The sequence below is a fragment of the Apodemus sylvaticus genome, chromosome 8 (assembly GCF_947179515.1).
Source record: "Apodemus sylvaticus chromosome 8, mApoSyl1.1, whole genome shotgun sequence".
Taxonomy (NCBI): domain Eukaryota; kingdom Metazoa; phylum Chordata; class Mammalia; order Rodentia; family Muridae; genus Apodemus; species Apodemus sylvaticus.
The window spans coordinates 72,102,372-72,124,547 of NC_067479.1; the positions used below are offsets into that span (position 1 = coordinate 72,102,372).

At 46.3% G+C, this 22,176-nt stretch overlaps 2 protein-coding genes across 5 annotated transcripts; one reads left to right on the top strand and one right to left on the bottom strand.

Annotated features, from left to right (window-relative positions):
- The first annotated feature begins 851 nt into the window (after positions 1–851).
- Mdp1 (magnesium dependent phosphatase 1) lies at positions 852–2,457 on the top strand. Its single transcript, XM_052191416.1, has 6 exons — positions 852–994; positions 1,104–1,164; positions 1,234–1,344; positions 1,840–1,947; positions 2,033–2,118; positions 2,246–2,457. Exons 1-6 carry the CDS (start codon positions 958–960, stop codon positions 2,335–2,337), a joined length of 495 nt encoding a protein of 164 aa, XP_052047376.1. The 5' UTR covers positions 852–957; the 3' UTR covers positions 2,338–2,457.
- Positions 2,458–11,290: 8,833 nt separating this feature from the next.
- Positions 11,291–22,113, bottom strand: Tssk4 (testis specific serine kinase 4). 4 transcript variants are annotated; one of them, XM_052191427.1, is made up of 4 exons: positions 14,431–22,113; positions 13,866–14,035; positions 13,124–13,517; positions 11,291–12,702 (listed from the first exon to the last, which is right to left on the bottom strand). In XM_052191427.1, exons 1-4 carry the CDS (start codon positions 14,653–14,655, stop codon positions 12,514–12,516), a joined length of 978 nt encoding a protein of 325 aa, XP_052047387.1. In that variant the 5' UTR covers positions 14,656–22,113; the 3' UTR covers positions 11,291–12,513. The 4 variants fall into 4 exon arrangements, with proteins under 4 accessions (XP_052047387.1, XP_052047386.1, XP_052047385.1 ...); XM_052191426.1 differs by having other exon boundaries at positions 13,124–13,487; positions 13,866–14,080; XM_052191425.1 differs by having other exon boundaries at positions 13,866–14,080.
- Between the last annotated feature and the right edge of the window lie 63 nt (positions 22,114–22,176).

Sequence of the window (22,176 nt, forward strand, 5' to 3'; positions counted from 1 at the left end):
CCTAGTCCAGCGTTGGCCATCCTGACTTCATGTGAAATAGCTCTCTTGGTAACTTGAAATCGGACATGGTAGCTAGCTGTGGTGGTTCACATGTGTAGTTCCAGCACTTGGGAGGCTGAGTCATGAGAGTCAAGAATTCTAGAGCAGTTTAAGCTACATACCTCATACCTAGTGAATTAAAGGCTACTCTCGCCTTCATAGTGAGATCCTACCTTGAGAAAGGAAGGCGAGGGAGGGTGGAGGTGGGGCACAGGCAGTCTGTGGCAAGAATAGTTTAAGAAATTGGCAAACACAGCAAATCCATTTGTACAAACATCTGTTAAAATACTGTTGCCAAGGATGGTAGAAACCAAAGAAATCCTTTCCCAGCGCCGCCCTCCCGACCTTCACAGTGGTTGGACAAAGTCTCGAAGACCTTACAGACGCCCCGGCTCCCTTTATAAGACTAGATTTTCATTCATTGCCCATGCTGATCTCAATCCCTAGGTGTCAGTAACCTCCCCTCCTAGGCCTCCTGTGTAGCTGTGGTTAAAGCATACTTCACTCTGGGGTGCAGACACTACATTCTTTCTGCGTACTGTTGCTGAAGACTGGCTTTTATACTGTCAAGATTCTGACGTGAAGGCAAGATGAGCGCAGACTAATAAACTGATGAGATGAGGTCTCAATTCCAAGATAGAAGTGCAAAAGCAAGCTTCTGTGGCTTCTCTAGTGAAAAGTGAGTTGGGTGGTGTAAGGAAGAAATACCTGTGGCCAGTGCCTCGGAGAGAGGTGTGGCCGCCCGCTGCAGGTCTTCTCCCCGCAGAGCCTCCGAAGGCGCTCTTGCGCTGTCGGAAGAGGCCGAGGCGACGCTCTAGACACCGGAGCTTCGCTGATTCTCTGTGGCGCGCCCGACGCCTACTTGGCCACCATAGAGTTGGGTGCGCTCAGCGCCAAGTTTGGATTTGCAGGTGGATCATGACGCGGTTGCCAAAGCTTGCGGTTTTTGATCTAGGTGAGGAACAACAGGGAGATTTTATGAGGCACTTCTCTTTTCCGCTCGCCGCGGTAGCTAAGTGTCTGCGCTCCTCCAGGCTGAACCTTCTTCCTCCTTCCTCTCGCAGATTACACGCTCTGGCCTTTCTGGGTTGATACACACGTAGACCCCCCATTCCACAAGAGCAGGTGAGACACTGGGACGAATGGGACCGGGAAGGACATTGCGGGAACTGAGCGTTGTGTCATCCTCTCCAGCGATGGAACTATACGAGATAGGCGGGGCCAGAACATCCAGTTATACCCGGAGGTGCCCGAGGTCTTGGGAAGATTGCAGAGCCTTGGAGTGCCTGTGGCCGCTGCTTCCCGGTGAGATGAGTTACAGTTCTGCAGACTCAAGGAGATGCATAAAGAAATTGCACGTAACTCCCTGGGTACCAAGAACTAGGAAGTGCAAATGTACAAATCTTCTCGTAGCTTTTTTTTTTTTTCTGTCTTTTCTGTTCGTTTATGTTGCTGTTGTTTTCGAGACAAGGTTTCTCTGTGTAGCCTAGGCTGCCCTGGAACTTGATCTGTAGACCAGGCTGGCCTCCAACTCATAGAGATCCGCCTGCCTTTGCCTCCCAAGTACTAGGATTAAAGGCGTGCGCCCGGGTTTCATTGCTTTTCTATCATTTGCTTTCTGTACTTTTAAATTACTAAAGGTTAGTTCAGCGCTTGCTATGTCAGAATCTCTGGTGTTGAATAACAGTGGGCAAAGCTGTCCCTTTAACCCCTTATACCCGACTTTGCCTGAATCTCTAACACTCCCCTAATGCACATATTTATTGCCTTTTTCTTTCTTTTCTTTTTTTTTTTTTTTAGGACAGGTGAGGTCCAAGGTGCCAACCAACTCCTGGAGCTCTTTGACCTTGGCAAGCACTTTATTCATCGGGAAATCTACCCAGGCAGCAAAGTCACACACTTTGAGAGGTAGGCCGACAGCTGGTGTGGGAGCGGGTGAACTACCAAAGGGGTCAGTATGACAACTGGGTTACTCCTGCCCTATTTCTCACAGGTTGCACCACAAGACTGGAGTTCCTTTCTCTCAGATGGTCTTCTTTGATGATGAGAATCGGAATATCATAGATGTTGGCAAACTTGGTACTGAGTCACTAAATGGGGTGGGGGGAGGTCGAAGAAGGAGGTAGAGAAAATAAGTAAGTATAGGCTGGATAGTGTGCAGCAGAGCCTCGGAAGCGTGCTAAAATGTGACTTCTTTTTGTTCCAGGCGTTACCTGCATTCACATCCAGAATGGAATGAGCCTTCAAGTGTTAACTCAAGGACTAGAGACATTTGCAAAGGCCCAAGATGGACTCTGAGGTCCAACCGTGTGGATAAGCCTCATCTGCAGTGTAAAACTAAAATGAAGAAAGCCTTGTCAGGAGCACTTGTAATGTATTAAAGTGTCCGCGTGTGACAGTCAGGGTTTTACCACAGTATGGATTGTTTCCATTTTTCTTTTCTTTTTCATAAAGATTTATGTAGCCAGGCAGTGGTGGCACACACCTGTAATCCTAGCACTCTGGGAGGCAGAGGCAGGTGGATTTCTGAGTTTGAGGCCAGCCTGGTCTACAGAGTTCCAGGACAGCCAAGGCTATACAGAGAAACCCTGTCTCGAAAAAAAAACAAATCCAAACAAAACAAAACAAAAAAATTTATGTATATGACACCATCATTGCCTTCAGATACACTACAAGAGGACATCAGATCCCATTACAGATGGTTGTGAACCACCATGTGGTTGCTGGGAATTGAACTCAGGACCTCTGGAAGAGCAGGAAATGCTCCTAACCTCTGAGCCATCTCTCCAGTCTGTTTCCACTTTTCTAACGTGTAAACTGGAGTTGTGTCCAGATTAGAGTGCACCAGGTTCTTTACTTATGTTGGAACCCATCCCGAGCCCCCTTCCACTGTTTCAGATAATGGGGTACCATACCGCTGCGCATTTCCTCGTAGGGACTAAAAGTTAATACTATTTGGGAATTACGCCAGGGCTGGCCTTTTTTGGTAGTAGGGAGTAACACAGGAGTGAGCCAACCTTAGCACAAGACTTTGTCCCACGGAGGTTTTAATTGCGCCTATTGATGATGTCATGGCTATAGCCTGGAGGGATTGGCAAAGGAGGGGGTGGGGGTTCAGAATGATGACAGCCTCAGAGGAAGGCTGACAAGCGGTGGGGTGGAGGCTGGAGAGGTAGCAAAGAATGGACTCTGGCCTCGGCTGATTCATTGGGAGGTGTGACCCGGGGAGACGCTGGGCTGCCTGGGAGGTGCTGGGTGGAAGGGAATTGGAACACCACGCGCCAGGCAAGAGGCCCAGGAGACAGGCTGGCCTGCAAACCTTGACCAAGCCTGGCACTCTGTTGGCCTGAAGGCCAACCTTGTCCAACAGCCGTGCCCCGACCTGCCTCAAGCTGGAATGAGTCAGGGATGTGAATGGGAGGTGGTCTGACAATTGTTTACTCCTGTGGCACAGGCCTGAGGAGATTGGTTTCCAGGTGGCTGCATCCAGTCTTGGTTTTTTTGTTTGTTTGTTTTGTTTTTTGTTTTTTGGGTTTTTTTTATTTTTGGTTTGGGTTGTTGTTGTTTTGTTTTGTTTTTTGTTTTCGAGACAGGGTTTCTCTGTGTAGCCCTGGCTGTCCTGGAACTCACTTTGTAGACCAGGCTGGCCTCAAACTCAGAAATCCGCCTGCCACTGCCTCTCAAGTGGCATCCAGTCTTTTTTAAAATTTTGTTGCTTACTTGGTTTGAATAAAAGAGATCTAAAGTGAAGAAGAAAGATGATTTTCTTTAAGCTGTATCTGCTGATGTGGGTGTGTCTAGCAAAACTCATTGGCAGTATAATGTTCAACTCAGCAATAGAGATGATCCCAAGGCTGCATAGAAGTAGGCTCTCAACACCATGGTCAAAAAGGCTTACCATTTGCCCGGTGTAACACTGAGGTAACTCTGGGAAGGAGCCTTCAAGAAACAGAAGCCCTAGCCAGGCATGGTGGTCCATGCCTGTAATCCCAGCACTTGGGAGGCAGAGGCAGGTGGATTTCTGAGTTCGAGGCCAGCCTGGTCTACAGAGTGAGTTCCAGGACAGCCAGGGCTACACAGAGAAACCCTGTCTCGGGGGGAAAAAAAAGAAACAGAAGCCCAAGTACAATAGTTTAGTGAAAACAATTTCTGACCATTCTGAGGTTGTGGGATGTGGGAAATGTAAAAAAGGACAGGATGTAGGAGCCTGACAGAGAGGTGAACAGGTCATAAAGGACCGTGTAATTCCAGAAGCAGTTCTGCATTATTATCCTGCCGGCAATGTGGAGAGTCCGGGACGGTTTGACGCAGGCAGAAGCCTACTTTTATTTGCCATGGTAATTCACTATAGGAATGGAGGGAGAGGCTGGTCACATTGTCTTCCCTGCTCCCCAGTCTCTTGAGCTTCCTTTAGTTTTTGATCATGTGGAGCAGGACCTTTGACATCTCCAAAGACAGACAGAAGTGGGACAATGGTCATCAACTATGACTTAAAATGAAACTAAGAAGGTGCAAAAGAGCATGGGCTGTGGAGTCTGCTTGCTTTGTGTGTTTCTCCTCTTCTGAGTGAGGATTTTGCTATACATAGTCTTGACTGACCTCAGCTCATGTATAGTTCAGGCTGGCCTCAGACTCGTGGCTATCCTCCTGTAGTGGCCTTTCTTTTATCTTTCTTTTATTCATTTTTTATTATATTATTCAACATACTATATTTTTCTACCAATCATAAAAAATGATGGACATGTTTTTAATTAAAAATAAACGATATTTATGATAGACATGTTTTTAAATATAAATAAAAAGATAAAGTCTTGGTTTGTTTTGTTTTTAGGAGAGCTTAAAATCTTGGCTCTTACTGTGGTACAAACCCAAAATAACAATTTTTAGACATTGGAGTTCATTGTAATAAGGCTGTACTTCAATGTCCCTCACATCACCAAAGGATTTTACCTCCATAGTAGAGTTGACAGTTCTGCTGCACCAAGGAATGAATTGTAGGCACAATTATTTGGATACAGATTTCTTGCTATGGTCAAAGCTATTTGACTTGAGTGATGGTCATCATTCTCAGCCCACAGTGAACAGGATACATTCATTTAAGAAATGGTGGGGGGGGGGGCTGGTTAGAGCACTGACTGCTCTTCCGAAGATCCTGAGTTCAAATCTCAGCAACCACATGGTGGCTCACAACCAACCATAATGAGATCTGATGCCCTCTTCTGGTGTGTCTGAAGACAGTTATAGTTTACTTACATATAATAAATAAATCTTTAAAAAAAAGAAAAAGAAATGGTGTGTGTATTAGGATGGTCTATCCATGAAGTCATTCATCAACTTTTTCAACGAACAATGGTTCTGGTTGGAGGGTGGCACAGACATTAGGGGAGGGTAAGATTCTGGTTCATTGGCTGTGATGTTTTTTTGTTGTTTTGTTTGTCAAGACAGGGTTTCTCTGCATAGCCCCAGCTATCCCGGAAATCACACTGTAGACCGGGCTGGTCTCGAACTCAGAAATCCACCTGCCTCTTCCTCCCAAGTGCTGGGGTTAAAGGCATGCGCCACCATTGCCCGGCAGTTGTGATGATTTTGAAAAGCATTCATCTCAGAAGAGTAACATAAGGTCATCTTCAAAACTGATACAATAATTATAAATAGCAAGCAGAGCGTTCAGTCTCACTCTTTGTTATTCTCTTACAAGCCACCTCCCAAATTGTCAATGTTTCTTTTGACTGTATAAATAATTTTGAAATATGTAAGCTGTTCTGAAAAACCATAGTTTAGTATAAAAACATCAAATAAACAATACTACTAATAGAGAGGCTAAGATAGGAGAAGCATGATTTCAAGACCATTATGTGGTACACAACAAGACACTGTCATGTACAAACAAACAGAAAGTGTATATGGATTATATAATACTGGACCTATTTCTCCAATTACCAAATTAGAGAGACCACTGGGTGACAGCCAACACATTTCTAGTTCCTCATATTCTTGAATTTCAATTGATTAAGATATGTTGGTGATATTAATTTTAATATTAAGAGGAAAAGTGATTGCTACTTCCTGCTATTTTTGTTGTTAGAGGTGGAATTATGTTTGTGTGGCTATCTTCTTTTGGGTTTGTTGAAAGATTACACCTGGCAGTGGTGGTGCACGTCTTTAATCCCAGCACTTGGGAGGCAGAGGCAGGCGGATTTCTGAGTTCAAGGCCAGCCTGGTCTACAAAGTGAGTTCCAGGACAGCCAGGGCTACACAGAGAAACCCTGTCTCGAAAAAAAACAAAAAACAAAAAACAAACCAAAAAAACAAAAAAAAAAAAAAAAAGAAAGAAAAAAGAAAAGAAAGATTACTTTTTTTTTCCTAGGGTGTAGTTTCCCTCCTTGTGTTGGTGTTTTCCATCTATTATTCTTTGTAAGGCTAGATTTATGGAAATATATTGTGTAAATTTGGTTTTGTCATGGAATATCTTTGTTTCTCTGTCTATGGTAATTGAGAGTTTTGCTGGATATAGTAGTCTGGGCTGGCATTTGTGTTCTCTTAGGGTCTGTATAACATCTGCTTAAGATTTTATAGCTTTCATAGTCTCTGCTGAAAAGTCTGATGGGCAGTAGTGGCGCATGCCTGTAATTCCAGCACTTGGGAGGCAGAGGCAAGCGGATTTCTGAGTTCGAGGCCACCCTGATCTACAGAGTGAGTTCCAGGACAGCCAGGACTACACAGAGAAACCCTGTCTCAAAAAACAAAAACAAAACAAAACAAATAAAACAAAACAAAACAAAAAAAAGTCTGGTGTGTAATTCTGATAATCTGCCTTTATATGTTACTTGACCTTTTCCCCTTACTGCTTTCAATATTCTTCCTTTGTTTAGTGAATTTGATGTTTTGATTATTATGTGATGGGAGGAATTTCTTTTTTGGTGCAGTCTACTGGAGTTCTGTAGGCTTCTTGTATGTTCATGAGCATCTTTCTTTAGGTTAGGGAAATTTTCTTCTATAATTTTGTTAAAGATATTTACTGGACCTTTAAATTGGGAATCTTTACTCTCTTCTATACTTATTATCCTTAGGTTTGGTCTTCTCATTGTGTCCTGGATTTCCATGTTTTGGATTAGGAACTTTTTGCTTTTTGCATTTTCTTTGACTGTTGTGTCAATGTTTTCTGTGATATCTTCTGCACCTGAGATTCTTTCTTCTATCTCTTGCATTCTGTTGGTGATACTTGCATCTATGACTCCTGATCTCTTTCCTAGACTTTCTAACTCCAAGGTTGTCTCACTTTGTGATTTCTTTATTGTTTTTATTTCTATTTTTAGATCCTGGATGGTTTTGTTCATTTCCTTCACCTGATTGATTGTTTTCCTGTAATTCTTTAAGGGATTTTTGTGTTTCCTCTTTAAGGGCTTCTACCTGTTTACCTGTGTTCTCTTATATTTCTTTAAGGGAATTATTTATGACCTTCTTAAGGTCCTCTTTCATTGTCATGAGATATAATTTTAGATTCAAATCTTTCTTTTCTGGTGTGATGGTAGACTTGCTATGGTGGGCAAATTGGGTTGTAATGATGCCAAGTAACCTTGGTTTCTGTTGTTTATGTTCCTATGCTTGTCTCCTGTCATCTGTTTATCTCTAGTGCTACATGCCCTCGCTATATCTGACTGGAGCCTGTGATCCTGGTTGTGTCAGAACTCCTCAGAGTCAAGCTGTCTCTGGGATCCTGGGATCCTGGGTGTGTTAAAGTGCCTGGGAGTCAAGCTGCCTCTGGGTGTTGTGGGACTGGCTGCATAGCTTGCGCCCAAGGTCTGCTGGAGATCCAGACCAAACCAGAAGGAACCCATGCCACTCCTGGAGCCGCCTTTCTTTTTTTTTGGTTTTTTCAAGACAGGGTTTCTCTGTATAGCCTTGGCTATCCTGGAACTCACTCTGTAGACCAGGCTGGCCTCGAACTCAGAAATCTGCCTACCTCTGCCTCCCAGAATACTGGGATTACAGGCGTGCGCCACCACCGCTCGACTTGGAGCGGCCTTTCAAATGTTGGTATTTATAGATATGTGCCACCATACCCAGCACAATGTTTTGATCACTACTCAATCTATTCAATATGACTTCAGACAAAAACATTTAGATCTTTGTTTGTGCTTGTCTTCATATTTGTCCAGTGACACCATCACAATCATTATAATCTTTTAGAGCTGAGCAGCTTTGGGAAGACCTAGCATACACTGTGTACTCTGAGTGACTGGTGGCTAACACTTTTCCTTCACACAATACAGGTGTGTTCCATTGGACTCTTGAGGAAAAGAAGGGTTTAATTCCTGAAGAAGCAATGCAGAAACTGAAGGAGACATAAGAAATACTCAAGAGACTGGAACTGGAGTCCCTGTTGGTTGTGAGTTATCAGATGTTGGTGTTGGGAACCGCTGAGTCCTCTGTAAGATTTTTTCTCTTCTTTTTGGTTTTGTTTCATATGTGTTCTTTTGTTTTGTTTTTGATACAGGGACTTGGTAGCCCTGGTTATTCTATAACTTACTATGTAGATCAGACTGGCCTCAAACTCAGAGATCTGCCAGCCTCTCTGTCTTCTGATATTTTTTATTTGTTTTTCTCTTCTTTTTGTGTATGTCTGTGTGTTTATTTCACATGTATGGGTGTCCACAGAAATCCGAGGAGGGCCTTGGATCCCCTGGGGCTGGAGTTAACAGGTAATGTGAGCTGCCTGGTGTGGGTGCTAGAAACCAAATGTGTGCCCTCTGGTAGAACCCAAGTGCTCTTAACAATTAAGCCTTCTCTCCAGCCGGTACTTTGAATTTCTTAAACTTCTCAAATAGAGTATACATCATGCCTTTAATGATTAGAAACCTCCTTGATCTCTTCATGAAAGATCCTTTTGCTGGCTGGGGCTATATGATGAAAAAACTTCGTTTTGTGAGGTGAGAAAGCCAGTGATGGTTAGGGACTTCAGGGAGGGAAGGCTGAGGGAAGGGTGCCCTCTGATTCCTTGGCTGTGTATCCTGCTCTTAATGACACTGGAAAGACAGAGGGACAGATAGCTAACATCACAGAACAACAGGAGCTGGCCCGCAGATCTTGGGTGCCATTTCTCATTCTGTGGATCTTGGAGATGATAGGGATGAGGTGACTGGGGTGAGGGAGCAGAGAATACTAAGAGTATTGGTGGGCTGGAGAGATGGCTCAGCGGTTAAGAGCACCGACTGCTCTTCCAGAGGTCCTGAGTTCAATTCCCAGCAACCACATGGTGGCTCACAACCATCTGTAATGGGATCTGATGTCCTCTTCCTCTTCTGGTGTGTCTGAGACAGTGACAGTATACTCTTAATATATATATACATACATACACACATACATACATACATACATATAAAGAGTATTGACAAAGCATGGGACTGCTTAGAAGGAAACCAGAGAGAAGTTATCGGAACAAATTTGGGAGAGAACTTCAAAAGTGGGCTTTTGGGGGACTGGCTGTTTTCTTGGTTTGTTCTGGTTGGTTTTTTTTCCTTTGTCTTTGACCAGTCTTGTCATCCCATGTTCAGGACGAATTACTGCAAGATCTGAGGAACTGGAGCAAGAGGAATTAACTCAGGAGCTGTTAAGTGTAAGCAGCAAGGAGGAAGAACCCCCAGTTGGATAGCCTAGGGTCTGTCTGCAGGGCCAGGTCCCCAGAGCTCATTGTTAAAGACTTGAGAGGTAAAGATATGAGGTAAGGGTATTGTCTTATTATTACTATCTGTGTCATCTGTCTCATTACAAAGGATCCAGGAGATGCAGGGCTGTGGTGGCGCACGCCTTTAATCCCAGCACTCGGGAGGCAGAGGCAGGCGGATTTCTGAGTTCGAGGCCAGCCTGGTCTACAGAGTGAGTTCCAGGACAGCCAGGGCTACACAGAGAAACCCTGTCTCAAAAAAAAAAAAACAAAACAAAAAAAAAAAACGAAACAAAAAAAAAAAGCAAGAAAAAAGAAAAGAAAAAGGATCCAGGAGAAGCAGCGACTGCTACAGCTATGCCGATGCTGTGTAACCAACCACACCTGACTGAAAGGGAGTAGGGGTTCAAACCCAGAATCCAGCCTGTGTTCCACTCAGCAAGCTGTGTCCCTGTTTGGAGGGCAGCAAATACAAGTGCTAAGCCTCTTTTGATTGTTTTCCCCTGGTTCTGCTGTGGGGGTGAGCCTCACTAAGCAGAAGGAGCACATCTTGTGATTTTTTTTTTTTTTTTTTTTTGCTGGTGAGATAATTCAGCAGGCTACAGGTGTTAGAACAGGTGCTGGTGGGAGCTCTAAGACTTCCTTCTTTTTTGGGTACTCTCAACCTTGGAGCTTTCAGAAAGGATGAAGACTACTAAACGACTGGCAGGCTGAGCACCCTGGGAGATGGGCTGTCTGTCTCCTGCTGCCCTTAGTGCCAGATACTGAGGGCTAAAGAGCAGAGCTTTGGGTTTGCCTGCTGAGGTGGCAGTGTGCCTGCCTGTCTGAGGAGGACACATTCTTCTCCCCTTTTTGGCCAAAGTTTAAAGAAGGATCTTGCTGCTGAAGGAGCCCCTGGGTTCCCTTCTTTTGGGAAGCAAAAGACATCCTTTTCTCCCCAATAAAACTCGGTAGGTGGTTCTCTAGTGTCGCTATGTCTTGTCTATCTACACCTAAGATTCTTCCTCCTGGTTCTGAGAGCCTTATTTTTAAGCAGTAAAAAAATACTTCATTAGTAATGAAGGAGAGTTGAAAGAACAAACGGCGCTGGGCAGTGGAGTGCAGCCTGTGATCCCAGCACTTGGGAGGCAGGGCTCTGAGTTCAAGTCCAGCCAAGTCTACAGATCGAGTTCTACACAGAGAAATTATCTTGGAAAACAAAACAATCAACAAAAAGGGGAAGGGGATAGAAGAAAAAAGAAAATAAGCAAATCCCAATTTCCAATATCTTAAACTACATTCTGGGCCGTTTCATACTTCAATTGGATTTGTCATAGTGTTGCCTAGTGCTAAGGTTAAGAAACTGCCATCAAGCCGGGCAGTGGTGGCGCACGCCTGTAATTCCAGCACCCTGGGAAGCAGAGGCAGGCGGATTTCTGAGTTTGAGGCCAGCCTGGTCTACAGAGTGAGTTCCAGGATAGCCAGGGCTATACAGAGAAACCTTGTCTCGAAAAAACCAAATCCAACAACAACAACAACAAAAAAAAAAAAAAAAAAAAAAAAAAGAAAGAAAGAAAAGAAAAGAAACTGCCATCAATACCAGGTGTGGTGGCACATGCTTTTAATCACAGCACCCAAGGAGGCAAGGACTGGCTGAACTGAGTTCCAACCAGCCAGGGCTGCACAGTCAGGGTATACCTTGTCCCTATGCACCCTTACCCCCAGAAAAAGAAAGAAAAACAGGGGAATCTTTTATTATTTATCTTATAGTGGCACTGATAGTCAGATACGGTGGCACATGCCTGTAGTCCCAGCAGCACTCTGGAGGCTCAGACAGGACTGTGAATTTCAGGCTAGCCTAAGCTCCAGAGGGGGTTCTAGGATATTTGAAGGAGGGGGAGGGGAAGAGAAAGGAAAGGGAGAAGGAGAGAAGAAGTCAAACCGTAAGGAGCCAATCTGAGCCTGTCTCGTTGCTTTGGCTCAGTTATGTCTCTAACAAGCTAGCCCACTTGCCTTTTGCAGGGGCAAATAGCTTTCTTTTTTCTAACAGTTCACTACACGGCTTGACTTGAACTCTAGTATTGCCGTACTTAGGAGCTATGGTTTTAGGAGCCCTGGGTCTCTGCCATTCTTTTAGTAGTGGCTAAAGTGATTCTGGAGGGAAAGGTACCTAGAGGTTAGGCCTGTCCCTTTCCCTTTTGTTTTTTTGTTTGTTATTGTTGTTGTTGTTTGTTATGATTTTTCAAGACAGGGTTTCTCTGTATAGTCCTGGCTGTCCTGAAACTCACTCTGTAGACCAGGCTGGCCTCGAACTCAGAAATCCACCTGCCTCTGCCTCCCGAGTGCTGGGAATACAGGCGTGCGCCACCACACCCGGCTCCTTTCCCTTTTGTTAACTCTGCTTTCCAATTAAAACTTTTACCCAAGTTAGGAGCAAACACAGGACAGAAAGAATGATGGCATTGCTTTGAACTGTAAATGGGCAGAGCCCAAGTCAAAACAAAACTATACCCCCCCCCATCTCCATCCCATCTGCCACTAGAACATTAGAGAACAAAAATGTGAGATAAGAGCCCCAAACTCACAAACTTAGTTGGCACACTAAAGCTCCCCCGAGTCAACGTCATTTAACTGCCAAACGCGTCAGGAGCACTGGTGGTACAGGCTCTGGGCAGAAAGCCATCCTTCAGTTGTGGTGTCTATTAAGACTCTCTTGAGGAAAGAATGTCTTTGACCCTACATGGTGAAACTAATTAGGTTTATTTTATAGAAAAGATTTTAACCCCCAGTCTCTCTTGCTTTTTTTCCTTAGCCTCCTGCCTCAGCCACTTTCAAGTTGTGATTTCCAAGGACTGGTGACGAGTAGCGGTGCTGGTGCTGGCGGGTTGATACATGGCCTCGAGCAGCCTGATTTCGTTCGAGGGTTGCTCAGGCTGGAACTTGAGCATCCAGGGGTCCCTGAGGACATCTAGGATGTTGGCACGCTTGGTAGCTTGGCGTAGCATCTGGAGGATCAGGTTCTAGGGCAGGGGAGAGAGAGGGCTTGGCTGAGCTTGTCCCCCTTTGTGACCACAGGCACTGAGCAGCTGGACCTAAGGAAGAAGCAGGACGGCCCATCGCACTACTCTGGTGAAAGGGGCTGGGGCCCTGGTTTTATGCTGGAGCCCTGCAAAAAAAGAGAAGAGCTCCTTGCATAATCCCTTCTGCCCTAAAGGGATCATTGCTGGAACCTAAGTATCAAGCAAGCATATTTAAGGCTTGAAGCTCAGTGATCGAACCTCTTAAGGCCTTGCCACCACTTTGGGTGGGAGCTGGAGCTGGCTCTGGCATGACAAAGCCAACCCTGGGGGGAGGGTGTAGTTGGAAGGCCTAACCTTGGTATTTCCTCTGCCCTCCCCACAGGAATCCCTAAGGCCTCAGCCCTCCTGGGGGAGCCAGCACCTTGCACTCCTGGGAGATGGCGAGGCTAGCTGGGAAAGTGACCTCCTTCTGGGTTTCTCTCAGCAGCTTCTTGAGATTGGTGTCATCAAAGGGCAGCCGTGCCACCACTAGAGTGTAGAGGATGACGCCCATGCTCCAGGTGTCGGACAGGAAAGGGTTGTAGGGCAAGCCCAGCAAGATCTCCGGGCAGGCGTAAGCAAAGCTGCCACAGTAGGTCTGGCTGAGGTGGGAAAGGCAGTTCATTTGGCGGTAAGAAGGGCTACTACGCACAGGCTGGCTAGAAGGCACCATCTTGGCGAAGCCAAAGTCCGATATCTTCACATTCTCCCGCTTGTCCAGCAACAGGTTCTCCAACTTTAAGTCCCTACCAGCAGCAGAAAGGCTGGGGGTCAGGCTGGGGAGAGGGCTTAGTATTAGACCGGGAGCTGAAAGGAAGGGCCAGAGGCTAGAGGTGAGGACAGGACAAGTGGGAGCGAGATGTCTACGGGAAGTAAAGAGGAAGCCAAGCCGTGGAGTTGTGAGCAGAGCCCAAAAGGGAGAGAGGGTGGTACCTGAGGACCACTAGTTCACCACTGTGTATAAAGTGCTTTCACACAGTGGGGACAAGTGTGCTTGACCAGATTACAATATAGTGAACAAATGGACTAGATATTGAGGAAGGTCAAGAGAAAAGGACAGAAAATGGGCAATATGCATAAAACTCCCCTGCGATCCCAAAGCCCAGTCTGGTGACAGTCCTCACCTGTGCACGATGCCCTTGCTGTGCAGGTAGGCGATGCCCAAGGCCATCTGGGAGAACCACTTGCCAGCAAGGGTCTCAGCGCAGGCCCCATATCGTTGGATCCATTCGAGGACATCACCGCCCTGGGCCAGCTCCAGAATGATGTATACTCGGGATGTGGTCTCAATGGCCTGGTAGAAGTTGATGAGGTACTTGTGCCGTAAGACTTTCATTACCTGATCCCAAAAGAGGGAACCATCAAACCTGGCCAACTCCTACTGTGCTGGCCTTTCTCCATTCTTCCATTGCTACTTACTACTTTGCAACAGAATCAGGCGGTGTCTAGGTGAATCCCACTTTGCATTTTTACTTGAGGGAGGTTGGATAGTGAGCTGATGTTTGCACATAGGAAAGAGTGTATATGTGTATGTATGTATGTATGTGTGTGTGTATGTATGTATAGATAGATACACACAGAATTTTCAGTTCTGGTTTGGAGGTTTCTGGATCCCCCCTTCTATAGTTACACCCCTAAGATACCTCAAGTAGTTTATTGATAAGCCTCAGTCCCCCCCCCCTTTCTGACCTGTATCTCACGTGGTAGGAACTTGTTGAGATAGTCTTCAGAGGCCTTCTTCTTCGAGATGATCTTGACAGCCACCATGACCTTCTGCTTTGTGTAGTAAGCCTCATATACAGTCCCATAGGAGCCATGGCCAATGATCTTGCCTACCTCATAACCATACTCCTCCATGACAGAGCGATAGGCTGGAGTGGCTGATGCTGTTTCCGAGGTGTCTCCCTTCCCCATGATGTTGGGCTTGCGCAGTGGGGAGCTTTGATACTTACAAGCCTCTGTCTACTGAGAAGCCACCTTGAGCTTCTGAAGGGAGAGTACTGAAGTGAAGTTAGTGTCCCAGTGTTTACCTAGTCACACAAGTCTGGGATGCTGGGCTCGGCCCTTCACTAAGAACTTGGAAGGGAAAAGAAAAGAACATTCTTTTTGTCTTGGCTGGCTGTTGTTACTTCCATGTCTTAGTTACAGAACTTCCAAGGTCCCAAGTTCCATACACTTTTCCTCATCATTGGCCACAAAGCTTGAAATGAAGTCCAGTTCGGAACATAATCATTTCAAAAGGCACTTTACACAACCTGGTGAGTCTCCCCTGTGGCCCCTTTATGTTACTCAGTATCTGCCATGTGGTGAATAATATGCAGAATATACTATGTTAAACTAACGAACAAGGCCAATGGAGCACCTACGCTGACGGGCAGTGGTGGCGCACGCCTGTAATCCCAGCACTCTGGGAGGCAGAGGCAGGCAGATTTCTGAGTTCGAGGCCAGCCGGGACTACAGAGTGAGTTCCAGGACAGCCAGGGCTACACAGAGAAACCCTGTCTCGAAAAAACCAAACCCAAAAAACCAAAAAACCAACCAACCAAACAAACAAACAAAAAGTACCTATGCTTCTATAATCCAGCATGAGAACCATGCCAGGGTGTACACAGACTGCGGTGTTGAAGCAGTCTGCATTCAGTCTTGCCCTGCGTTCTTGCCTCACACGATCTGGAATGCTCTTGGCTTTCCCCATCCTGTTAGTCACTCTTCCACTGGAGCAGCATCAGCTTCCAGTTTTGTCTTGTTTCCACTGTTGTTTAAGCCCAGGGCCTTGTGTGCGCTAGGCCAGCATTCTACCATCAACCCACATCCCCCAACCCTGTCTATGTGGTAATCACAAGCTTACTTTTCTCGGACCCTCACATCCTCCCCTAGGGCTCTCACACACCCTCAAGACTCCAGATTTCACGTTTATTCTGATTGCTCCTTGTGCCAGTTCCACCCCAGATACTTACTGGGGTTCAAGATCGTGCCTATTTGCTTACTAAATATTACAGGAACATGTCTTCTCTCTGCACCTCAAATTCATATTCAAAACTGAACTATTTCCTACTCTTAAGACTCCCATGTTGTCCTGAACATAGATTATCAGATATCACACCAGCACTGTCTGCCTTGGTGCCTACATCCAATGTATTATATCATCAAATCCTGTCTCTTTAACCTATTTTTCAATCATAAAGCCCTCAAAGGATCTAGAGAGGTCACTCAGCAGTTAAGGGATCTTGCTATTCACACACGAAGACTGAGTTCAGTCCCAGCATCTACAAAAGAGCCAGGTGCAGTTCCAGCCCTGAGTAGGGTGGACACGTGCACGTCATTGGGGTTTGCTGACTTTCCCACCTACGCCAGAAATGCCAGCTTCAGGGCATTTCAGTAAGATCCCATCTCAATGGACTAAAACAAGCGTGATGAAGGACATATGACGTCCTCCTTCAGCTTCCATATGAACACGGATGCACATTCTTAGACACACTACTACCCACACAGCACACATATAAAAACAATGCCCTCACAGCCCTATGCGCACTGCCATTCCTGCTTAGTACAACCTTCTATCAACGAAATGGTTGCCTGCAAGCCTGCTACTCCCCTCCAGTTGAAGCATTTATGTGTGGACACGTGTGCCCACGCATGCAGAGGCCAGAGTAGGACATGGGTGACTTCCTCTTACATTTCCTTATAGCCTTAAGTCTGCTAATGAACTGGAAGCATTTGTGTGGACACGTGTACCTACATGCCCACCATGCAGAGGCCAGAGTAGGACATTGGGTGTTTTCCCGTCACACTTCCTTATAGCCTTGAGTCTGCTAATGAACTGGAAGCTGGCCATTTTGGCTGATGTGGGTGGCCGTGAGCTCCCTGCATCCACCTATCTCTACCGCCCAATCCTGGGGTTGTGAGTATATGGGGTTTTCATACTGGCAGAGGAAGCTATCTTGCTCACTGAGCCCTTTCCCTAAGCTCACAAATCTGATTTTTATTTCCACTTAAGACTAAGTTGAGGCTAGAGACATGGCTCAGTGATTAAGTGCTTGCTGCTCTCAGAGAGAAGCAGGGTTTGGTTCTCAGCACCCGCAGAGCAGCTCACAGGCACCTGCAACTCATTTCAGGGCAGCGGATACCCTCTTCTGGCCTCCATGGACTCTTGTGCAAATGAGGTGCACATAAACTCACGCAGGCAGACACATAAGTTAATCTAAAACAGTTTGTCCGCTGATTCTCAGGATCAGGGTAGCACCTTGCTATCAGGCCTATGACAAGCACTGCCTTTCCAACTGTGCCTTTTGTTTTCTTCTTTTATGAGGTCTAGGGCCTGAGTATGTATCCTAGGGTGGCCTCAAAAGTGAAATCTCCTGCTTCTCAAATCTGTTACAGCCATGTGCTGTGCTTTTTTGTTTGGTTTGTGGATCTATCTCCTCTCTCCTCCCTCTCCCTCTCTCTCTCTCTCTCTCTCTCTCTCTCTCCCATTATGTATCCCAGGTTGGCCTTGATTTTTGAATCTCAGATCCTCCAGTCTTAGCCTCCCCACTAACCCCCTTAGGTGCCAGGGGTTGAATCTACAGCCTCTCGCATGCCAGGCAACCGTCCTACTTCTGAATCCATGAACTACACGCCTGCTTCTTTTTCCTTTGCCGGTCTGACTTGACCATGCGGGCACCGAGCTGGCAGCAGAGGCAGACTGCAAGCCTGTGCCAGCTCAGCACATCCTCTCCTTCCTCCTCCTCTGGCAAATGCCTGCTTTTCCTTCAGAACTTAGGATTTCGTGGGTTTTTGAAGGTCTCTGTTAGTCTTGGCTGGTCTTAAACTTCTCATTCTACTGCTTCGGCCTCCCAAGCACTGGGACTATATGCACACACGCCCACAACTGGCCATAACTGCTTATTTTACACCACCTGCCAAATAGGTTATATGGAGATTTTAAGTGATGACAGATGTTTGAGAAGCTGGGGTGGGGGCTGGAGCACCGACTGCTCTTCCAGAAGTCCTGAGTTCAATTCCCAGCAACCACATGGTGGCTCACAACCATCTGCAATAAGATTAGATGCCTCTCTTCTGGTGTGTCTAAAGACAGCAATAGTGTATGCACATAAAATAAATACATTTCTTAAAGAGAAAGACAGAGAGACAGTGCGAGCATGAGCTGGGGCTGGAAAAATCCTCAGTCAGTAAAGCACTTGCTTCATAAACACCAAACCCTCGTAGCTTCCTAGCACCCGGTAAGCAGCTGGTGTGCACTTGTGACCTCAGGGCTAGGGAAGGAAGCACAAGCGGAAAGCCGCGGAGTTCCGGGTCAGGCAGCCTAGCCACATCAGAGCTCCGAGTTCCAGGGAGACGGTGCGGCCAACCTCTGTGTCATACACTTGTTCACACTCCTTTAGTCCCAGCACTTGGGAGGTGCGAGCAGATGGTCTCGGCGAGTTCAAGGCAAGCCTGGTCTATACGCACTGAGTTCCAGGCCAGCTGGGGCCACAAAGAACCTGACTCTGAACAAAACAAACAAAAATCTCAGGTAAACAAACCAGAGGCTGGGGGATAGGCTGCAAGTCACAGCTGAAAGGAAGAACAAGATCAGGGAGTGACCAAGTGAGAAGGTCTGAGGGTTTCTATAGCTGTGGTAAAACACCATAACCTGGAGGAACTTGGGGAGTGTCCTGGCTGGGTTTATGTGTCAACTTGACACACGATGGAGTTATCAGAGAGAAAGGAGCTTTAGGTGAGGAAATGCCTCCATGAGATCCAGCTGTGGGGCATTTTCTCAATTAGAGATCAAGGTGGGAGGACCCCTGTGGGTGGTGCCATCTCTGGGCTTAGGTAGTCTTGGGTTCTATAAGAGAGCAGGCTGAGCAAGCCAGGGGAAGCAAGCCAGTAAGAAACATCCCTCCACGGCCTCTGCATCAACTCCTGCTTCCTGACCTGCTTGAGTTCCAGTCCTGACTTCCTTTGGTGATCAACAGCAATGTGGAAGTGTAAGCTGAACAAACCCTTTCCTCCCCCACTTGCTTCTTAGTCATGATGTTTGTGCAGGAATAGAAACCCTGATTAAGCCAGGGAGGAAAGGGTTCAGTTCATTTTACAGCTTGTAGTTCATAAATTCAGGAACTCAGGGGAAAAACTCAAGGGAGGACACCAGAAGTAGAAAGTGCTGTGGAGGCCGTGGAGGAGTGCTACTCTGTTCTGGCTACCCATGGCTTGTTCAGTCTGCTACAGTTCCCATAGCCCAGCAACCCCCAACCCCATCCTCTTCCCACAATGTCCCTCCCATATCAATCATCAGATCAAGAAACTGCACAACAGGTTTGTCCACAGGCCTATCTGGTGGGGCATTTTCTCAAGCTTCTTCCCAAATAACTAGCTTGAGGCAAGTTCACATGAAGCCAGCCAGCACAGTGTGCTCAGCTCTTAGGATTTTATGTGGCAAACTTGGGCATGACTGGCGGATGCCTGGAATCCGAGCACTCAGGAGCAAAGGTAAAAGGATTGTTAAGTTGGTGTCTGTCCACTTGTTATGATGTTCGCTAGCAAGGGGAGGTTAGCGGATTCTGGGTGGGTGGCTTCCACCATTGTGTTGGTCTTCTATTGCTGTGATAAAACACCATGACCAAGGCAACTTATAGAAAACAGTTTATTTGCACTTACAGTTCCAGAGGGTCATGTGTTGAACTGCAAGCAGGAAGCTGCACAGACTCTCAGAGCCCACCCCAGCACTATTAGTACCACTCTCAAACCTCCTGAAACACTGACACCAAGTGGGAACCAAAACTCTGAATGCCTGAGACAATGTGGGACCTTTTATTTGAATCACCACAACCTTGGGTGTTACTGTTTGTTTTGAGATAGGGTCTCAAAACCTGAACATCTTCCAATATAAATGATTACACCATATCCGACTTGTCAAATCCCACCTACTGAGTGTGTGACCCTGCTGGCACCACAGTTCCAAAGTCTATTAAAATTCAGATCTACAACCTGGTACGATTAAAGAGCTGCCCAGAGTACATCACAGTTAAGGAGCCACGCCCAGAAGTGCTCATCCGTGCGCAACAGCCAGCCCTGCCAAGGCGGTTCGGTAACAAGCTGGCAACAATCTCTCATCACAAACAGAAGGTTCAAGGAACATATTTTATATCGCTCAGTACATACAAGAACCCTACTAAATTCTGAAAATAAAAAGAGGGATAAATTAGTCTCCTTGAAAGGAGGTTGAAATTATAAAAGAGACACATGAAATACACCAGCACAGTGAGACAAAGTGATGTAAACACACATGGAAGGAGAGGTACAGGGAGGACTTCCGGGAAAAGTGTGATCTGTTCTGTTCAGAGTGGAGGTCTCTAGTCAGGTAAGTAGGGAAAGGCAGCGAGCAGTCTACAGAGGGAGAATATCAGGCTTAAGAAAAAACATCTAGGGCTGGAGAGATGGCTCAGCGGTTAAGAGCACTAACTGTTCTTCCAGAGGTCCTGAGTTCAATTCCCAGCAACCACATGGTGGCTCACAGCCATCTGTAATGGGATCTGATGCCCTCTTCTGGTGTGTCTGAAGAGAGTGACAGTGTACTCACATATATAAAATAAACAAATCTTAACAAAGGGGGGGGGGGAGAGAAAAAGAAATGACATCCAATATTTCTATGTGAACAGAGTATCCCAGAAAGTTAGTATACCTGTGTTAAGCCTTGTTTTAACAAGGCCTTGTGTTAAGCTATTTTCTATTTTAGTCTACAGTGTCAGTCTAAGTTTTTTATACATAAAAACTAGAGCTTGTCAAAATTCTGTGGAGAGATGACTCAGTGGTTAAGAGAACCCTGTGCTTGCTTTCAGAGGTCCTGAGCTTCGTTCCTAGCATCCACACTCAGGAACATGTAACTCCCTGTAACTCAAGCTACAGAGGAACCCACATCCTCTGCTGGCCTCCTTGGGCACCCCCACATAAGCAGCACACACACAATTTTGTTTGTTTGCTTGTTTGGATTTTTTTTTTTGGAGACAGGGTTTCTCTGTATAGCTCTGGCTGTCCTGGAGCTCACTCTGTAGACCAGGCTGGCCTCGAACTCAGAAATCCGCCTGCCTCTGCCTCTCAGAGTGCTGGGATTACAGGCGTGCGCCACCACTGCCTGGCACACACAGTTTTTTTAAAGCTAGAAAGTGATGAAACGGGAGACATAAAAACAAACAAACGAAGCTCAGTGGCTCACCCTTAGAACTCTTGCTGAGGTAAGAGAAATACTGTAGGTTTGAGGCCAGATGAGGCTGCAGAGACCTGTCTCAATGAAACCCCCACTTAACCAACCACAAAACCTCCTTCTCTTCCTGAGGCACTGCCTGTTGTTCAACAGTCGTTCCAGGAGCAGTTTGAAAAATGGTCCCGGAGGAAGGTGGATCGGAGACTAGCATGATGGTTGACATGAAAGAATAGGGCGCCTTTACCTCAAGAAAATGATGGAAAGCAAATATAGAAAGATAATCAGGAAACAAATCACGAGAGCTTGCCATTTGAGAGGTACGAACAGAAGCTTTGATTTCCGGCTTACTGGGTAGGTCATCAGAAGATAACCTTTTAACTAAAGCATCTTAAGTTATTCCTAATCACAAAACTCAGTCAGGCCTGCCACAGTAATGCAAGCCTTGCATAGTTGCAGTTCCAGCTACTCATGCAACTAAGGCAAGTATCTTGCTTCAGCTGGAGTTTCAAGGCCAGTCCAGGCAACATAGCAAGGCTCTGTCTCGAGGAGGGCAAAGGGGACAAAACAAAAGCCACTGTGTCTATCTCAAGCCCAACTTCCTACAATCTCACTGCCTCAGGACGGTGGGTGGATCAGAAAAGAACATTCGTAGGAGTGGGGACAAGAACGGCTGCTTGAGACTTCCCTCAGTACCTGTTTCCGCCAGAATAGAAACCTTTAAGTCAGCTTCCTCCCGTTTGCTCCCATGTTGCCAAGTGAGTCACTGTTCTGAGGGAATCCTCGAGGACAGAGCCCCTTCAGAACAGCTGAGCCAGACAAAAGAAAACGTTTCCAAAGAAACCTGCAAAATTAGTGGGAAGCCCAAACGTCCCAGACATCCTTAGGGACAAAATGACGGAAGTGAGGTACGGTGGCGTGTACCTGTAAGCTCTGAAACTCTGAAGGCAGAGACTCAAAAGACCCTGAGTTCGAGGTCTGCAGGGATTCCAGACTCAAAAACAAAACAAAAACCCTACTTCCGACCAAAAACTGCGCTGTCAACCCGCACAACGTGCGGGGTGACATGGCAAACTGTAGGTGCACCTCACCCAGCTCCCGCATGCTTGCTGCCAACAGTGACAGGTCTGTGTCTCCAGAAAGCCTCGGAGGGGAACCTTTACCAAAATGTTTGAGGCCACAGGTCCCCTGCGTGGGAACGAGGCACAAAGCCCCGCCCCACCAGGTTAGGGACAACTTTCCGCGTTGGGGCC

Excerpts from the sequence above, each read along its gene's own strand:
- Mdp1 (XM_052191416.1), top strand. The coding sequence starts at position 958 with ATGACGCGGTTGCCAAAGCTTGCGGTTTTTGATCTAG. Across the intron at positions 1,165-1,233 it reads CCCCCATTCCACAAGAGCAG|CGATGGAACTATACGAGATA; the intron begins GTGAGACACTGG and ends CATCCTCTCCAG. Across the intron at positions 1,345-1,839 it reads CCTGTGGCCGCTGCTTCCCG|GACAGGTGAGGTCCAAGGTG; the intron begins GTGAGATGAGTT and ends TTTTTTTTTTAG.
- Tssk4 (XM_052191425.1), bottom strand. The coding sequence starts at position 14,655 with ATGGGGAAGGGAGACACCTCGGAAACAGCATCAGCCACTCCAGCCTAT. Across the intron at positions 14,081-14,430 it reads TCCTACCACGTGAGATACAG|GTAATGAAAGTCTTACGGCA; the intron begins GTCAGAAAGGGG and ends TTTTGGGATCAG. Across the intron at positions 13,518-13,865 it reads AGCAAGGGCATCGTGCACAG|CCTGACCCCCAGCCTTTCTG; the intron begins GTGAGGACTGTC and ends CCCTCTCCCCAG.